This window comes from Astyanax mexicanus, chromosome 11 (genome assembly GCF_023375975.1).
Source record: "Astyanax mexicanus isolate ESR-SI-001 chromosome 11, AstMex3_surface, whole genome shotgun sequence".
NCBI classification, from domain to species: Eukaryota; Metazoa; Chordata; class Actinopteri; order Characiformes; family Acestrorhamphidae; genus Astyanax; species Astyanax mexicanus.
This window is the reverse complement of record NC_064418.1, coordinates 13,655,306-13,666,498: the sequence shown is the minus strand read 5'-3', so window position 1 is coordinate 13,666,498 and position 11,193 is coordinate 13,655,306. Positions and strand designations below refer to the sequence as shown.

The following is an 11,193-nucleotide window of genomic DNA, read 5'->3' as shown; positions in this document are numbered from 1 at the left end:
CTAAATATTATAATTTTCCAAACAACGTTAAATTCTGAGTTTTTCATTAGAAAAAAAAAATCTGCATTGTAGATTAATAGTAAAGCCATCAAAACATATGTTTCATGTTAGATTCTTCAAAATATGATTGTAATGATGAAACTGGCTCTCATCAGGACTGCCCCAGGAAAGGAAGGTAAGTTTATCAAAGGTACCATCCTAAGAAACTGCGAGTTAACAGCACCCCAGATAAGAACCACCTAAATGCTTTACAGAGTATTTTGGTTTGTATCTAAGTCCATCAAAATATATTTACTAGTTATTGACACCTTCCTTGTTGTTATGGCTGAATCGTGGAAATTAGTTTGGTAAAGAAAGAATAGTCTTGGAAAGCTCTCAAAACTGCCTAAATCACATTTTACTTTGACTTAGGAATAATAACTTTCACACTTTTTTTTTTCTTTTTTTCCTATTTTCTCCCAATTTAGCGTCACTAATGGGTGCCACAAGACAAGAAGGGTGAAGACGAGCACATGCATCTTTTCGAACTGCAGCTGATGCAGCATTGCCGAGTAGCATCGCAGCGAGCTCGGAGGAAAGCGCAGATACATCAACTCACAGATGCCTTGTGCTGATTGACATCACCCTTGGAGTGATGAGGGGAAAGAATTTCATCTGCCCACCCAGAGAGACAGAGCAAGGCCAATTGTTCTCTCTCAGGACTCTTGCAGCTGATGGCAAGCTGCATGACCGGGATTCAAACCAGCGATCTCCCGTTCATAGTGGCAGCGTTTTAAACCACTGGACCACTGGACTCTTGACACATACCAATATCCTAAAGGGCTAGAATCAAATAATCTGGTCAACAGAGGGAGTAGCGATTTTACCACAGGTGACCATGCAGCGTTATGAAGCAATGAAGTACATTTTTGTGAAAAAAACAAACAAAAAAAAAAAAGATTATTTTAGGAAGGTGATGTATACATACAAATGTATACTATTAATGTATGCATTAGTTCTTGCCTTGCTGTTATAATAATTATTTCTACATGTATAAGAAATTGTAATTTAAAGAGAAACTATTAAAATATAAAGTTTTTCCTTCTCTATATGCAATTTTTGTAGTACTGGCAGTAAAGAACTCAAGTGTGCACTCCATCTTTAAGGGGAGAAGTCAGAGGGGACGTTTCGGGAACCTCTCTCCGTAGACTCTGATGTCATTGCTCCGGTAACCCGGGGGTCTGGAGGATTTGCATGATTGTTCCTTTATGCCATTGAAGCGAGGCCGAGGGGGCTATTATGGTTATTGCGTATTGATTACAATAACCTTTGCCAGGCTGGAAGGCGCAGGAGCCGGCGGCGTGATTGAAACGCTTCATCCGCAGGCAGATCAATAAACATTAGGATTCCCTCCCACGCGTCGGATCGTCCGCCATGTAGCAAGTCTCGCATCATAGACCGAGCGGATATGAAGATGAAGCACGGCCTGTAGCCGAACACATCCTGGGGCACAACACACCATCCATACTGAAGCATACTAAAGACTAAAGAGGGAGACTTGGGTCACCTTGACTGCTGAGTGCTGGCTTAGAGCAGTGGACTGCATGACATTGTATTTTAATTTTTTTATTTTTATGATCTTCAAACCCAGTATTACAATCCTTTAAATAAATGGTATTTATTATTTTTTTTAATAATAAGGTAAAAAAAAACTTTACTGTAGCTGCCTAACTCCACTAAGGTTGGCTTATAGGCTGTTAGACCCACGGAAGATAGCCTCACTTCACTGAGGTTGCTCAAAGCTGATCTAACTCCATCCTAACTCGACTGGCACAACTCTACTGGGGCTAGCCTAACTCCTTTACAGCTGTCTAAAGCTCTAAAGCTGATCTTACTCAGCTTAGGCTAACTTAACTCCACTGTGCATAGCCTAACTCCAAGAAGGAATTGTCTTAAGACTGGCATAACCCTACTGAAGCTACACTCAAAAAAAGGGTTTTGAATAGCTGTTGGTTTTACATAACTAAAAAATGCTGGTATGACTCATGTTAATTATGTTTTGCATCTAAACATAAATGCATAGTGTTTCTTTAACTCAAATAAACATGTTTTTCATCATACTTGACTATGTATTGTACTCATAACTTAATGTAATTGCTTTTTCCCTTTGAACCTACTCGATGTAATTACTTCAGGTGTATGAAGCCGGATATGACGCAATGGAAAGGGCGTTTCTTCGCGGCGCGAATATTTTGGGTTTAATGGCGTCTCAGGTAGGTTAATGCTAAATACTTAAAAAATCCACATTTCTTTGTGTAAATACACGCCAACTGTGCCGTTTTATGTTGTGGTACTGCTTTATCGTCTGTAAGTTGGTTTAACGACATTAATGACGTTTAATGGTTGTGATTTGTACTTGTTTTAAACATGTGTAGCAACTTTCTATCTAAAGGTAACTTAGTGCTAACGGAGGTAGCGTTAGCTTAGCTTAGCTTAGCTTAGCTAGGAGACTATCGTTATTCTTGCCTTGTTTCGTATATTTTTAATATCTTAAATATAATATGGATGCAGGTTAGGGTTGCCCGAGACATATTTCCGTGACTTCGCTACGGTTTTCATGTGTAGTGAGATTTTTGTGGTAATAAGGTCTCTGAATAAATGTAGCACCTGCACCACTATGCTAATGCTAGCGCTATACGCGACGCCGCTCTCCGCGCGGCCGGGTAATGCCGGCCTCCCCGCGGCTTAGCAACTCCGGCTTCCCCGCAGCTTAGCGACTCCGGCTTCCCCGCGGCTTAGCGACTCCGGCTTCCCCGCGGCTTAGCGACTTCGGCTTCCCCGCGGCCAAGCGACGCCGTCCGGGCGAAAAATACGGTATCTTATAGGTCAGGGGAGCCCGAGACATATTTTAGCGGATTCTCTAGTTATACGTAGGGTTATTCAGTGTTGTGTGGTAAGAAGGTCACTACTTTGTTAATGCTAGCGCTATATTAGCTAGCTAGCTACAGGTCATTTTGCTCTTTCTAAGAAGTTTAGAACATGTCTTAACGTGTTTAAATTAGGACTGTTTTACATTATTAGGTGTGGAGCTAGTATATGCAAGTACAGCTACTTTGTCCAAACACTGGACGTGTTGTGGCTTGTTCAGTAGATAAGATGTTAAGTTAAGCATAGATAAAGTCTTTAGATAAGTTCTTGCTTTTCCTTTTGGCGCTTTAAAAAAAAAAAAAAAAAACAAAGTAATTTCACTGCAACAATAGCATTAATAAGAAAGAAGGCTGTATACACACTTATTTGTGACTTTGATATGTAACATGTAATTAAAAATTATGGGGGTTGGCAAACTTTTTGTTATTTTAACTGTTTAAAACCTTAATTTCAGAGACATGGTTGCTAATTTCTTGTTTTTCTTCTGTTTGCAGGTGTTTGAGAGGGTATAACTGGTGTGAGTGTCCCATTTCAGTGGTAAATATTTTTTTTTCCTTTCTATTGATTAACTGGAAAGAACTGACTGGACACACTGAACTGTGAAACCTGGAAGAAATGTGGGAATGTAAAGACTGTGGAGTTTCAGTGTCCTCCAGGTCTCATTTATTGCAACATTACAAATTGCAGCACAGGCATTATGGTCGGAGCCAGCGTTACCCTTGCACTTATTTAAACTGTCCCTGCAGTTTTAAAACATGGAATGCTCTTTTGATTCATTTAAGTCGAATGCATTCAACACATTCTGGCCCAGAGGAAGCTCAATTGACCACCTTTAGTTGTAATTTGTGTGCATGTGCCGAGCTTTCTTCTGAAAGGGATTATTTTGCTCATATAAATACACATCTAAAGAGAAGTGAAACTGTGTGTTGTATGTTTTCTGGTTGTGATTTTCAGACAAATGTGTATGGAACTTTTAAGTCCCACAAAAACAGAAAGCACAACCCACATACATTAAGTGATTTTAAGTTGGGTGTAGTTGCAACTACTCAAAAAGATCAGGAGTCTGACATTGACATTGAAGAAAGGGAAGATGATGATTCTGAGATTGGAGATACACATTTTGACTCTAATGAAAGTTGTGACTTGATTGGAACTATTGTGGAGAATTTAGCTGCAATATTGTTGAAACTGGAGCATTTTGTTCATGTTCCAGCCACAGCAATAGATGAGTTTCTAGAAGAGCTGCATTATCTGTTAACTTCTGCATCTGCCCCTCTTTCAGAAAATAAATTACAAGAAGTGTTTGAGAAACATAATCTTGTCGTTGAGAAGTCAGTCTTTAAAGACATTGCCAGTGTTAGTGCATTGCACCCATTATACACAGCCATTGGGAAAGGTGGTATTCTAAGCACTGCATATCAGCGCAAGAAATTTTATAAGGATCATTTCAGTGTTGTTGAACCGGTTGAATACATTCTTGATTCAAAGGAAGGGAAGACATTTCAGTATGTCCCAATACTACAATCCCTTCAACAGCTTTTTGCTAAGCAAGAAATTGTGGATGAAATAGTTGAAAACCACAAAGCACAGACAAACATTAATGTGAATGGCAAACAGCTTTACACATCTTACAAGGATGGTAGTCATTTCAAAGAAAACAGCTTCTTTTCAGATGAAGCTATAAGAATTTCAATAACTCTTTATTTGGATGACTTTGAAATATGCAATCCACTTGGTACTTCACGAAGGAAACATAAGCTTTGCGCTGTATACTGGATTTTGAGCAACTTATCCCCAGGCTCTCACTCTGCATTGTCGTCAATCTACTTGGCTGTGTTGTGCAAAAGTGATGATGTGAAGTCTTATGGATATGATAAAGTTTTGGACCCTCTTTTACATGACCTTTCGACTCTAGAAAAGGATGGTGTTTTTGTTCCTCTGCTTGGGCAGTCAGTGAAAGGCACAGTTCAAGCTGTGGTGGCAGATAACTTGGGTGCACATGGCATTGCAGGTTTTGTTGAGAGCTTCTCTGGAGAGTATTTCTGCCGATTTTGTTTGGGGAAAAGTGCAGACATACAGGCGAATGAGGTTAGGTCAGGTTTGTTTGAGAGAAGAAGTAAAGATGTTTATGAAACTCATCTTAAATTTGCAACAGAAAATGGGACAAACTGCTGTGGTGTGAAAAAACAATGTGCTTTTAGTCAGAGCCTTGAACATTTTCATGTTCTCTCTGGTTACCCCCCAGACATCATGCATGACCTTTTTGAAGGTATTGTTCCAGTAGAGCTGGCACTGTGCTTGAATTTGCTCATAGCTAAGAAGTATGTTACACTGGACAGCCTTAATGAGTCTATACTGCATTTCCCCTACAAGGGGGCTGATAAGACCAACAAGCCTCATGTAATCCCCAAGTCATTTGCAACCCGGAAAACAATTGGTGGTAATGCCCATGAAAACTGGAGTTTGGTAAGATTGCTTCCTTTTTTAATAGGGCACATGATACCAGAGGATGAGCCTGAATGGCAGGTGCTTTTGGACCTGAAGGATATTGTTGAGCTTGTGGTTGCTCCAATACACACTGATGAGTCTGTAGCTTACCTTGAGAGCAAGATTTCTGAACATAGGCAGAAGTACCAGCAACTTTTCCCTCATTTGAAATTGCTACCAAAACATCATTACCTGGAGCATTACCCAGAAATGATAAAGTTGTTTGGTCCACTTGTTGTATTTTGGACCATGCGCTTTGAGGCAAAGCACAGCTTTTTTAAAAAGGTTGCACGACACACAAATTGCTTCAGAAACATTCCCCTTTCACTTGCAGTGAAACACCAGATCATGATTTCATATCATGTGAAAAAAGCATCTGGTCTGGAAAAATCGGCACTTGATGTGTCCAGTGTCTCAGTGGTTCCCCTAGATGTTTTGAGATCAGAAATAGCCCAGGCTATTAGAGTGACACATCCTGACACAGTCGAAGTTTATCTTGCCAAGACTGTTACCAACAAGGGTTTCACCTTCAGAAAAGGTATGGTCCTTGTACATGGATCTACTGGTGGCCTCCCTGATTTTGGAGAAGTGGTGCAGATATGTGTTGTTCACAAGAGTTTGGGTTTCATAGCAAAAAGACTTTGCGGATGGTACAGAGAACACTTTAGAGCGTTTGAGGTGACTGAATCTCCAACAAAGGACGTTTTCTTTGTTGAATTTGATGATTTAGTTGACAAATATCCATTGGAAGTGTACATGGTTGGTCCCCTTCGTATGGTGTCTTTAAGAAGACATGTGCATGTGTAGAGTTCACATGTTGGAAAGGCGTTTTGGAAGTGTGACAGTTACTGTTGACTGTGTTGTGAAATGAAAACCTTTCAAAACTATATATATATATTTTTTACCATATTTTCTCAGGGTTGTCCTAATGGCAGTGGCTTCTTCAGTCAGACTACGAGTCATCCTTGGAGAAGACAGCTCTCAGCGTGTTATTCTTCGTGATGGTGTGCCACATTCAATGAGTGACCTTTTGGAGGAAGTTCAGAGGCAATGTAATTTGCCTGGAAGTTTTAGGCTGCAGTTCAGGGATCCTGATTTTGACCATGAATTCATGAACCTTACATCGCCATCAGACATCCAAGACAAAGCCACTGTAAAGGTTGTGTTTTCCCCGTCCACCCATGTTACTCTGTACCAAGATGGTAGCCCTCCTCCCCCATATTTTGGTGCTTCCCACAGTACAAACATCTCTCCAGCTCCCTCTCCCTCACCCTCCTCTTCTGATACAGTCATATTGTCAACTCCTCCATCTACATCAGGGGCATCGTCCGAGTCCTCACTTGAGTCTTCCTCAGAGTCAGCAAGCAGCTTGAAATCTTCTCAATGGCCCTCTGTCTTTGATGTGCCCAGGTTCTCTTACGACAGTGAACTCAAGTTGCAACATGCCAATACAGCCTTCAAAGAAGATGGAACATTCCTCAGCCCTGACCCAAAACTGAAATCTTCCATTTTAGATGGACTTGCAGAAGAAATTGTGAAGTACAAACTTTATCCAACTGATTCAGACTTTGAGGAAGTGGCAAAAGCACTTATTAAAAAACACCCCTGCTTGAAAGAGCAAGGCTCAGTAACTGGATGCAGTGGATGGAAGGTTAGCCTGAAGTACAAACTTGGCAACTATAGAACAAAACTGAGAAATGTTGGATGCATGGAGGTCACTGTGAATTCACTCAAACATAAACCGCAAGGAAAATCAAGCCCAGCATATGGTGTAAAGAAACCACGAAGAGCAGAAGTAAACTACTGTCCATCATTTCCAAGTGGCGAAACTGCTGAGAGTCTTGAGAGAGTAAGAGTGACCCTTCTTTCAGAAGGCAAAAAGAAGAACAATGATCAGACATTGAAAGTGCTAATGGACAAGACCTTTGCACTGAGAAGGCATGAAGTTATCCACGAATCGCCTCTTATCGCAGACTTCAAGACAAGATGGCCTGCTCTTTTTAGAACAACAGAGGTAAGTGAATGCAGGTGTCAGAATAAATGTTTGTCACAATCACAAATGAAATTTTGTGTAAATTCTGTGCATCTGAATGTTTGTAGGTAAGCGCTGAATTTGAGCGGATTACAACAGTCCCTCTTCTGTCGCGGTTCTTTTCCAAGCTGGATCGTCACTCTGCAAAACTTCTCAAAGTGTTCGCCAAAAGAGGAGGAGTCCAAGGACGAAAGATCATGCAACATGTGACGGCCATGGCACAGGTACTCGCACTTGTTGCATTCAAATATAATTTAACTTTGAAGTAGGTGTGTGGACAATATGAGGAGATGCAGAAATGGCTATTCAGTTACAAAGATGGTGTAGGAAGAGACGTAAGCGGCAAATGTTTAAGGTCAAATGAGCAGGAAAGTTTTAAAAAATATTACTTTTTGCACAGGGAACCTAGAAAAGGATGCTCATTATGACCAGTACAATTAAGAATGCTTGTAGTTTAGCAAAGTGGAATGGGGTTTTGTCACAAAACACTAATTGGTTACTCTTCCCATCCTTAGAGTGACAACGTCGAAGTTAAAAGAGAATCAGTCCTCAGAGCTCTGTCTCTCTACTTGAATGAAGAGCCGGATGATCTAATTCGTGAATATATGGTTAGTAAATATGTTGAATTATTTGTCAAACACACTATATTGCTTAAAGTGCACTCGCCTGCCTTGTGTTTTGATGATGAAAGGCTGATGCTGCATCCTATAACTGTACCACAGTGCTGGAGTTCACTGAGCTCCTGAGAGCATCGACCCATATTTTCAGTAATGTTTGTAGAAGCAGTGTGCATAACTAGCTGCTGCTTTTATACACCTGTGGCCATTGAAGTGATTAGAGCCTGAGTTCAATGATTTGGATAATTTGACAATGTAGTGTATTTCAAAACTTTTATGGAAATTGGTGTACTATGAATAAATAATTTCTGTTTTTATCTTTCTTTTTCTGTAGGTTTCTGATGTGGCCGCTATTCAGCAGGGAATTGACGGGACTGTCTTGGGGATCTATGCAACCAGAGTTGAGGGAGCTGAAGTCATGGACCATCCTGCAGATGTAGGAGTTGTAATCGAAGGTGTTGTGGTTCTGGAAGACCTTGCCAGTGTGTCTCTTGCCATTGCACTGTTGTTTGGATTAATTTATGCCTTTAATTTGAGTTACCCTCCCAAATTCAGGTACACTTTTGAGGTAATCCAGAAACTCTTTCTGGAACTAGATGCTAACAAACTGTCACACAAAGTTCAGGCTTTGAAAACCAAGCTCTTCAGTGAGTTGGAGTAGGGTTAGTTTATAATGGTCTTGATTTCGGAAGTATTAGGCTTGTGACTAATTATATGCTACAGTTTGTACTGGATTATTATTGAGGATATTGTTGTTGCGTTTTGCTGACCGATTTAGATAAAGCACTTTAGTTAAATGTATGTTCATGTTTAAACATTTCAAGATCTGATTTTTGTTCACAATCAGAATGGAGCATTTTTTTTTTTCAGGCACCTTCAGAGTGATGCTTTGGCGTATACTTATTATTTTACTTTCTAGAAGTTTTGAACAGACATTTTGGATGTGTAGCACTTACTGGCATATGCTGTTAAAATTTGGAAGGACAAATATTTGATTACTACATTTATGTGAGAGCTCGTTAAAATATCTTGTTAAAATATTAAAATCTAAAAAAAACCTCTAAATTTGGTAGAACTAATATTTGATGATTACTACATTTATGTCAGGGTTAATTGATATTTATATCCCATTAAAATATATAAAAGCATCATATTTTCAACTTCCTAGGCAAAAATATCTGATTGCGTTTTTGTATTTTACCTGATTTTAGCTAATCACTTCATAATTAGAATATCCACTTTTGTGTGGCCTGAACATTAAACATAATTACCCCACTGGCCAGATATTTTAGCTTGTCTCTATGGTATATGTTTATTTGAACTTTATATTGTTCAGACATACCTCAAAGAACAAGCCTTGTCATTTAAAAGTAAACTGCCCTTTTAGAAATTTCAATTGATAATGTAAGGTGTATTAAGTTTATGATGGTCTTGATTTTGGAAGTATTAGGCTTGTGACATAGTGCTAATTATATGCTACAGTTTGTACTGGATTATTATTAAGGATATTGTTGTTGCATTTTGCTCACAGATTTAGAACTTTAGTTAAATATATGATGCATGGTTGAAACATTTCAAGATCTGATTTTTGTTCACAATCAGAATGGAGCATTTTTTGAGGCACCTTCAGGGTGATGCTTTGGGGTATACTTATTATTTTACATTCTAAAAGTTATAATCAGCCATTTTGGATGTGTAGCACTTACTGGCAAATGCTGTAAAAATATGGAAGGACAAATATTTGATTACTACATTTATGTGAGCTCATTAAAATATTAAAATCTAAAGAAACTCATACAAAAACAAATATTTGATGGTAACTACCTTTGTCAGGGTTAATTGATATTTATATCTCATTAAAATATATAAAATACATCATATTTTCAACTTCCTAGACAAAAATATCTGGTTCAGTTTTTTTTTTTTTTTTTAACCTGATATTAGATAATCACTTCTTAGAATATCCACTTTTGTGTGGCCTGAATTTGGAAAAAACAAATATTTGATGGTTTATACATTTATGAGAGAGGTGATTATTTATCTCATCAAAATATCCAAATCCAAAACCTGTTCAATTCAAATTATCAGACAAAAATAAATATTCAGTTCTTTTATTGCACCAGGCAGATTTTAGATTAACACTTATTGATTGACATATTAATTGACATTCATTTTTCTGATTTGTACTGAACATTAAACATAATGAGCTCTCTAGCTTGTCTCTCTACATGCATATTTGAACTTTATATTGATCAGCCATAGCTCAAAGAACAAGCCTTGTGATTTTAAGTTAAACTGCCCTTTTAGAAAATTTTAATTGATAATGTAAGGTGTATTAAGTTTATGATCTTGATTTCAGATGTATTAAGCTTGTGGCATTGTGCTAGTCTTATGTTGTTCCTATAATAAGGTTACTTTTGTTGCGTTTTGCTGACAGACTCTAGAGAGCTAAATATTAATGTTTTTGAAGCACTTTAGTCAAATGTATGCTGCATTGCTAAAATGGTGCACACTTGAAGCACTTTCAGTGTGATGTAATGTTTTGGGGTATTTGTATAATTTACATTTTAGAAATTGACATTTTGAAAGTGTAGCACTGTATTAAACTTGAGGAAATTATAATGTAATTATGGCATGGATATACATTTGAACCAACCTTGGTCCATATTTAAAATGCAGTGGTTGTTTTTGTTAATGTTTTTCTTTGGTGTAGTATGCTGGATTGTTCAGTTTTAATTTGTTAAATGTTGTACACAGACATTGGATGTATACTACACATTCTTTAAGTATTGCCTTTAAAGAATGGGCTTTATTGCACTTTAATGTGTTCACTTTTACCAGCAGGTTATTTAAAATGTTGTTGTATTGTACTTTCTGTATGTTTTTCTAATTTTTCTAAATACAGATTTGTACATTTGTTACACATGTGCTCTGTTTATTTTTCAGCACCACCACACCATTAAGGCTTATCACATGCTTAAACTGTAATGTGGTTTTAATTTTACAATTTTGTGTTGAGATAACATAATTCAATTAGATGGAACCACTGTCCACAATCACATTATGTAGATCTAAAGAAAATTGTTTGAGTTGGATAAAAACAAGTAAATCTACTTCAACATAATAAATATCTGTTTGTTCATTGAACCT

At 38.1% G+C, this 11,193-nt stretch overlaps 1 protein-coding gene across 3 annotated transcripts; it reads left to right on the top strand.

The window, feature by feature from the left end:
- The first annotated feature begins 1,978 nt into the window (after window positions 1–1,978).
- Window positions 1,979–10,964, top strand: LOC111194762 (sterile alpha motif domain-containing protein 3-like). 3 transcript variants are annotated; one of them, XM_049485299.1, is made up of 6 exons: window positions 1,980–2,252; window positions 3,402–3,444; window positions 6,313–7,408; window positions 7,495–7,650; window positions 7,942–8,034; window positions 8,378–10,964. In XM_049485299.1, exons 3-6 carry the CDS (start codon window positions 6,323–6,325, stop codon window positions 8,702–8,704), a joined length of 1,662 nt encoding a protein of 553 aa, XP_049341256.1. In that variant the 5' UTR covers window positions 1,980–2,252; window positions 3,402–3,444; window positions 6,313–6,322; the 3' UTR covers window positions 8,705–10,964. The 3 variants fall into 3 exon arrangements, with proteins under 3 accessions (XP_049341258.1, XP_049341256.1, XP_049341257.1); XM_049485301.1 differs by lacking the exon at window positions 7,942–8,034 and having other exon boundaries at window positions 1,979–2,252; XM_049485300.1 differs by lacking the exon at window positions 1,980–2,252 and having other exon boundaries at window positions 3,106–3,444.
- Window positions 10,965–11,193: the final 229 nt, after the last annotated feature.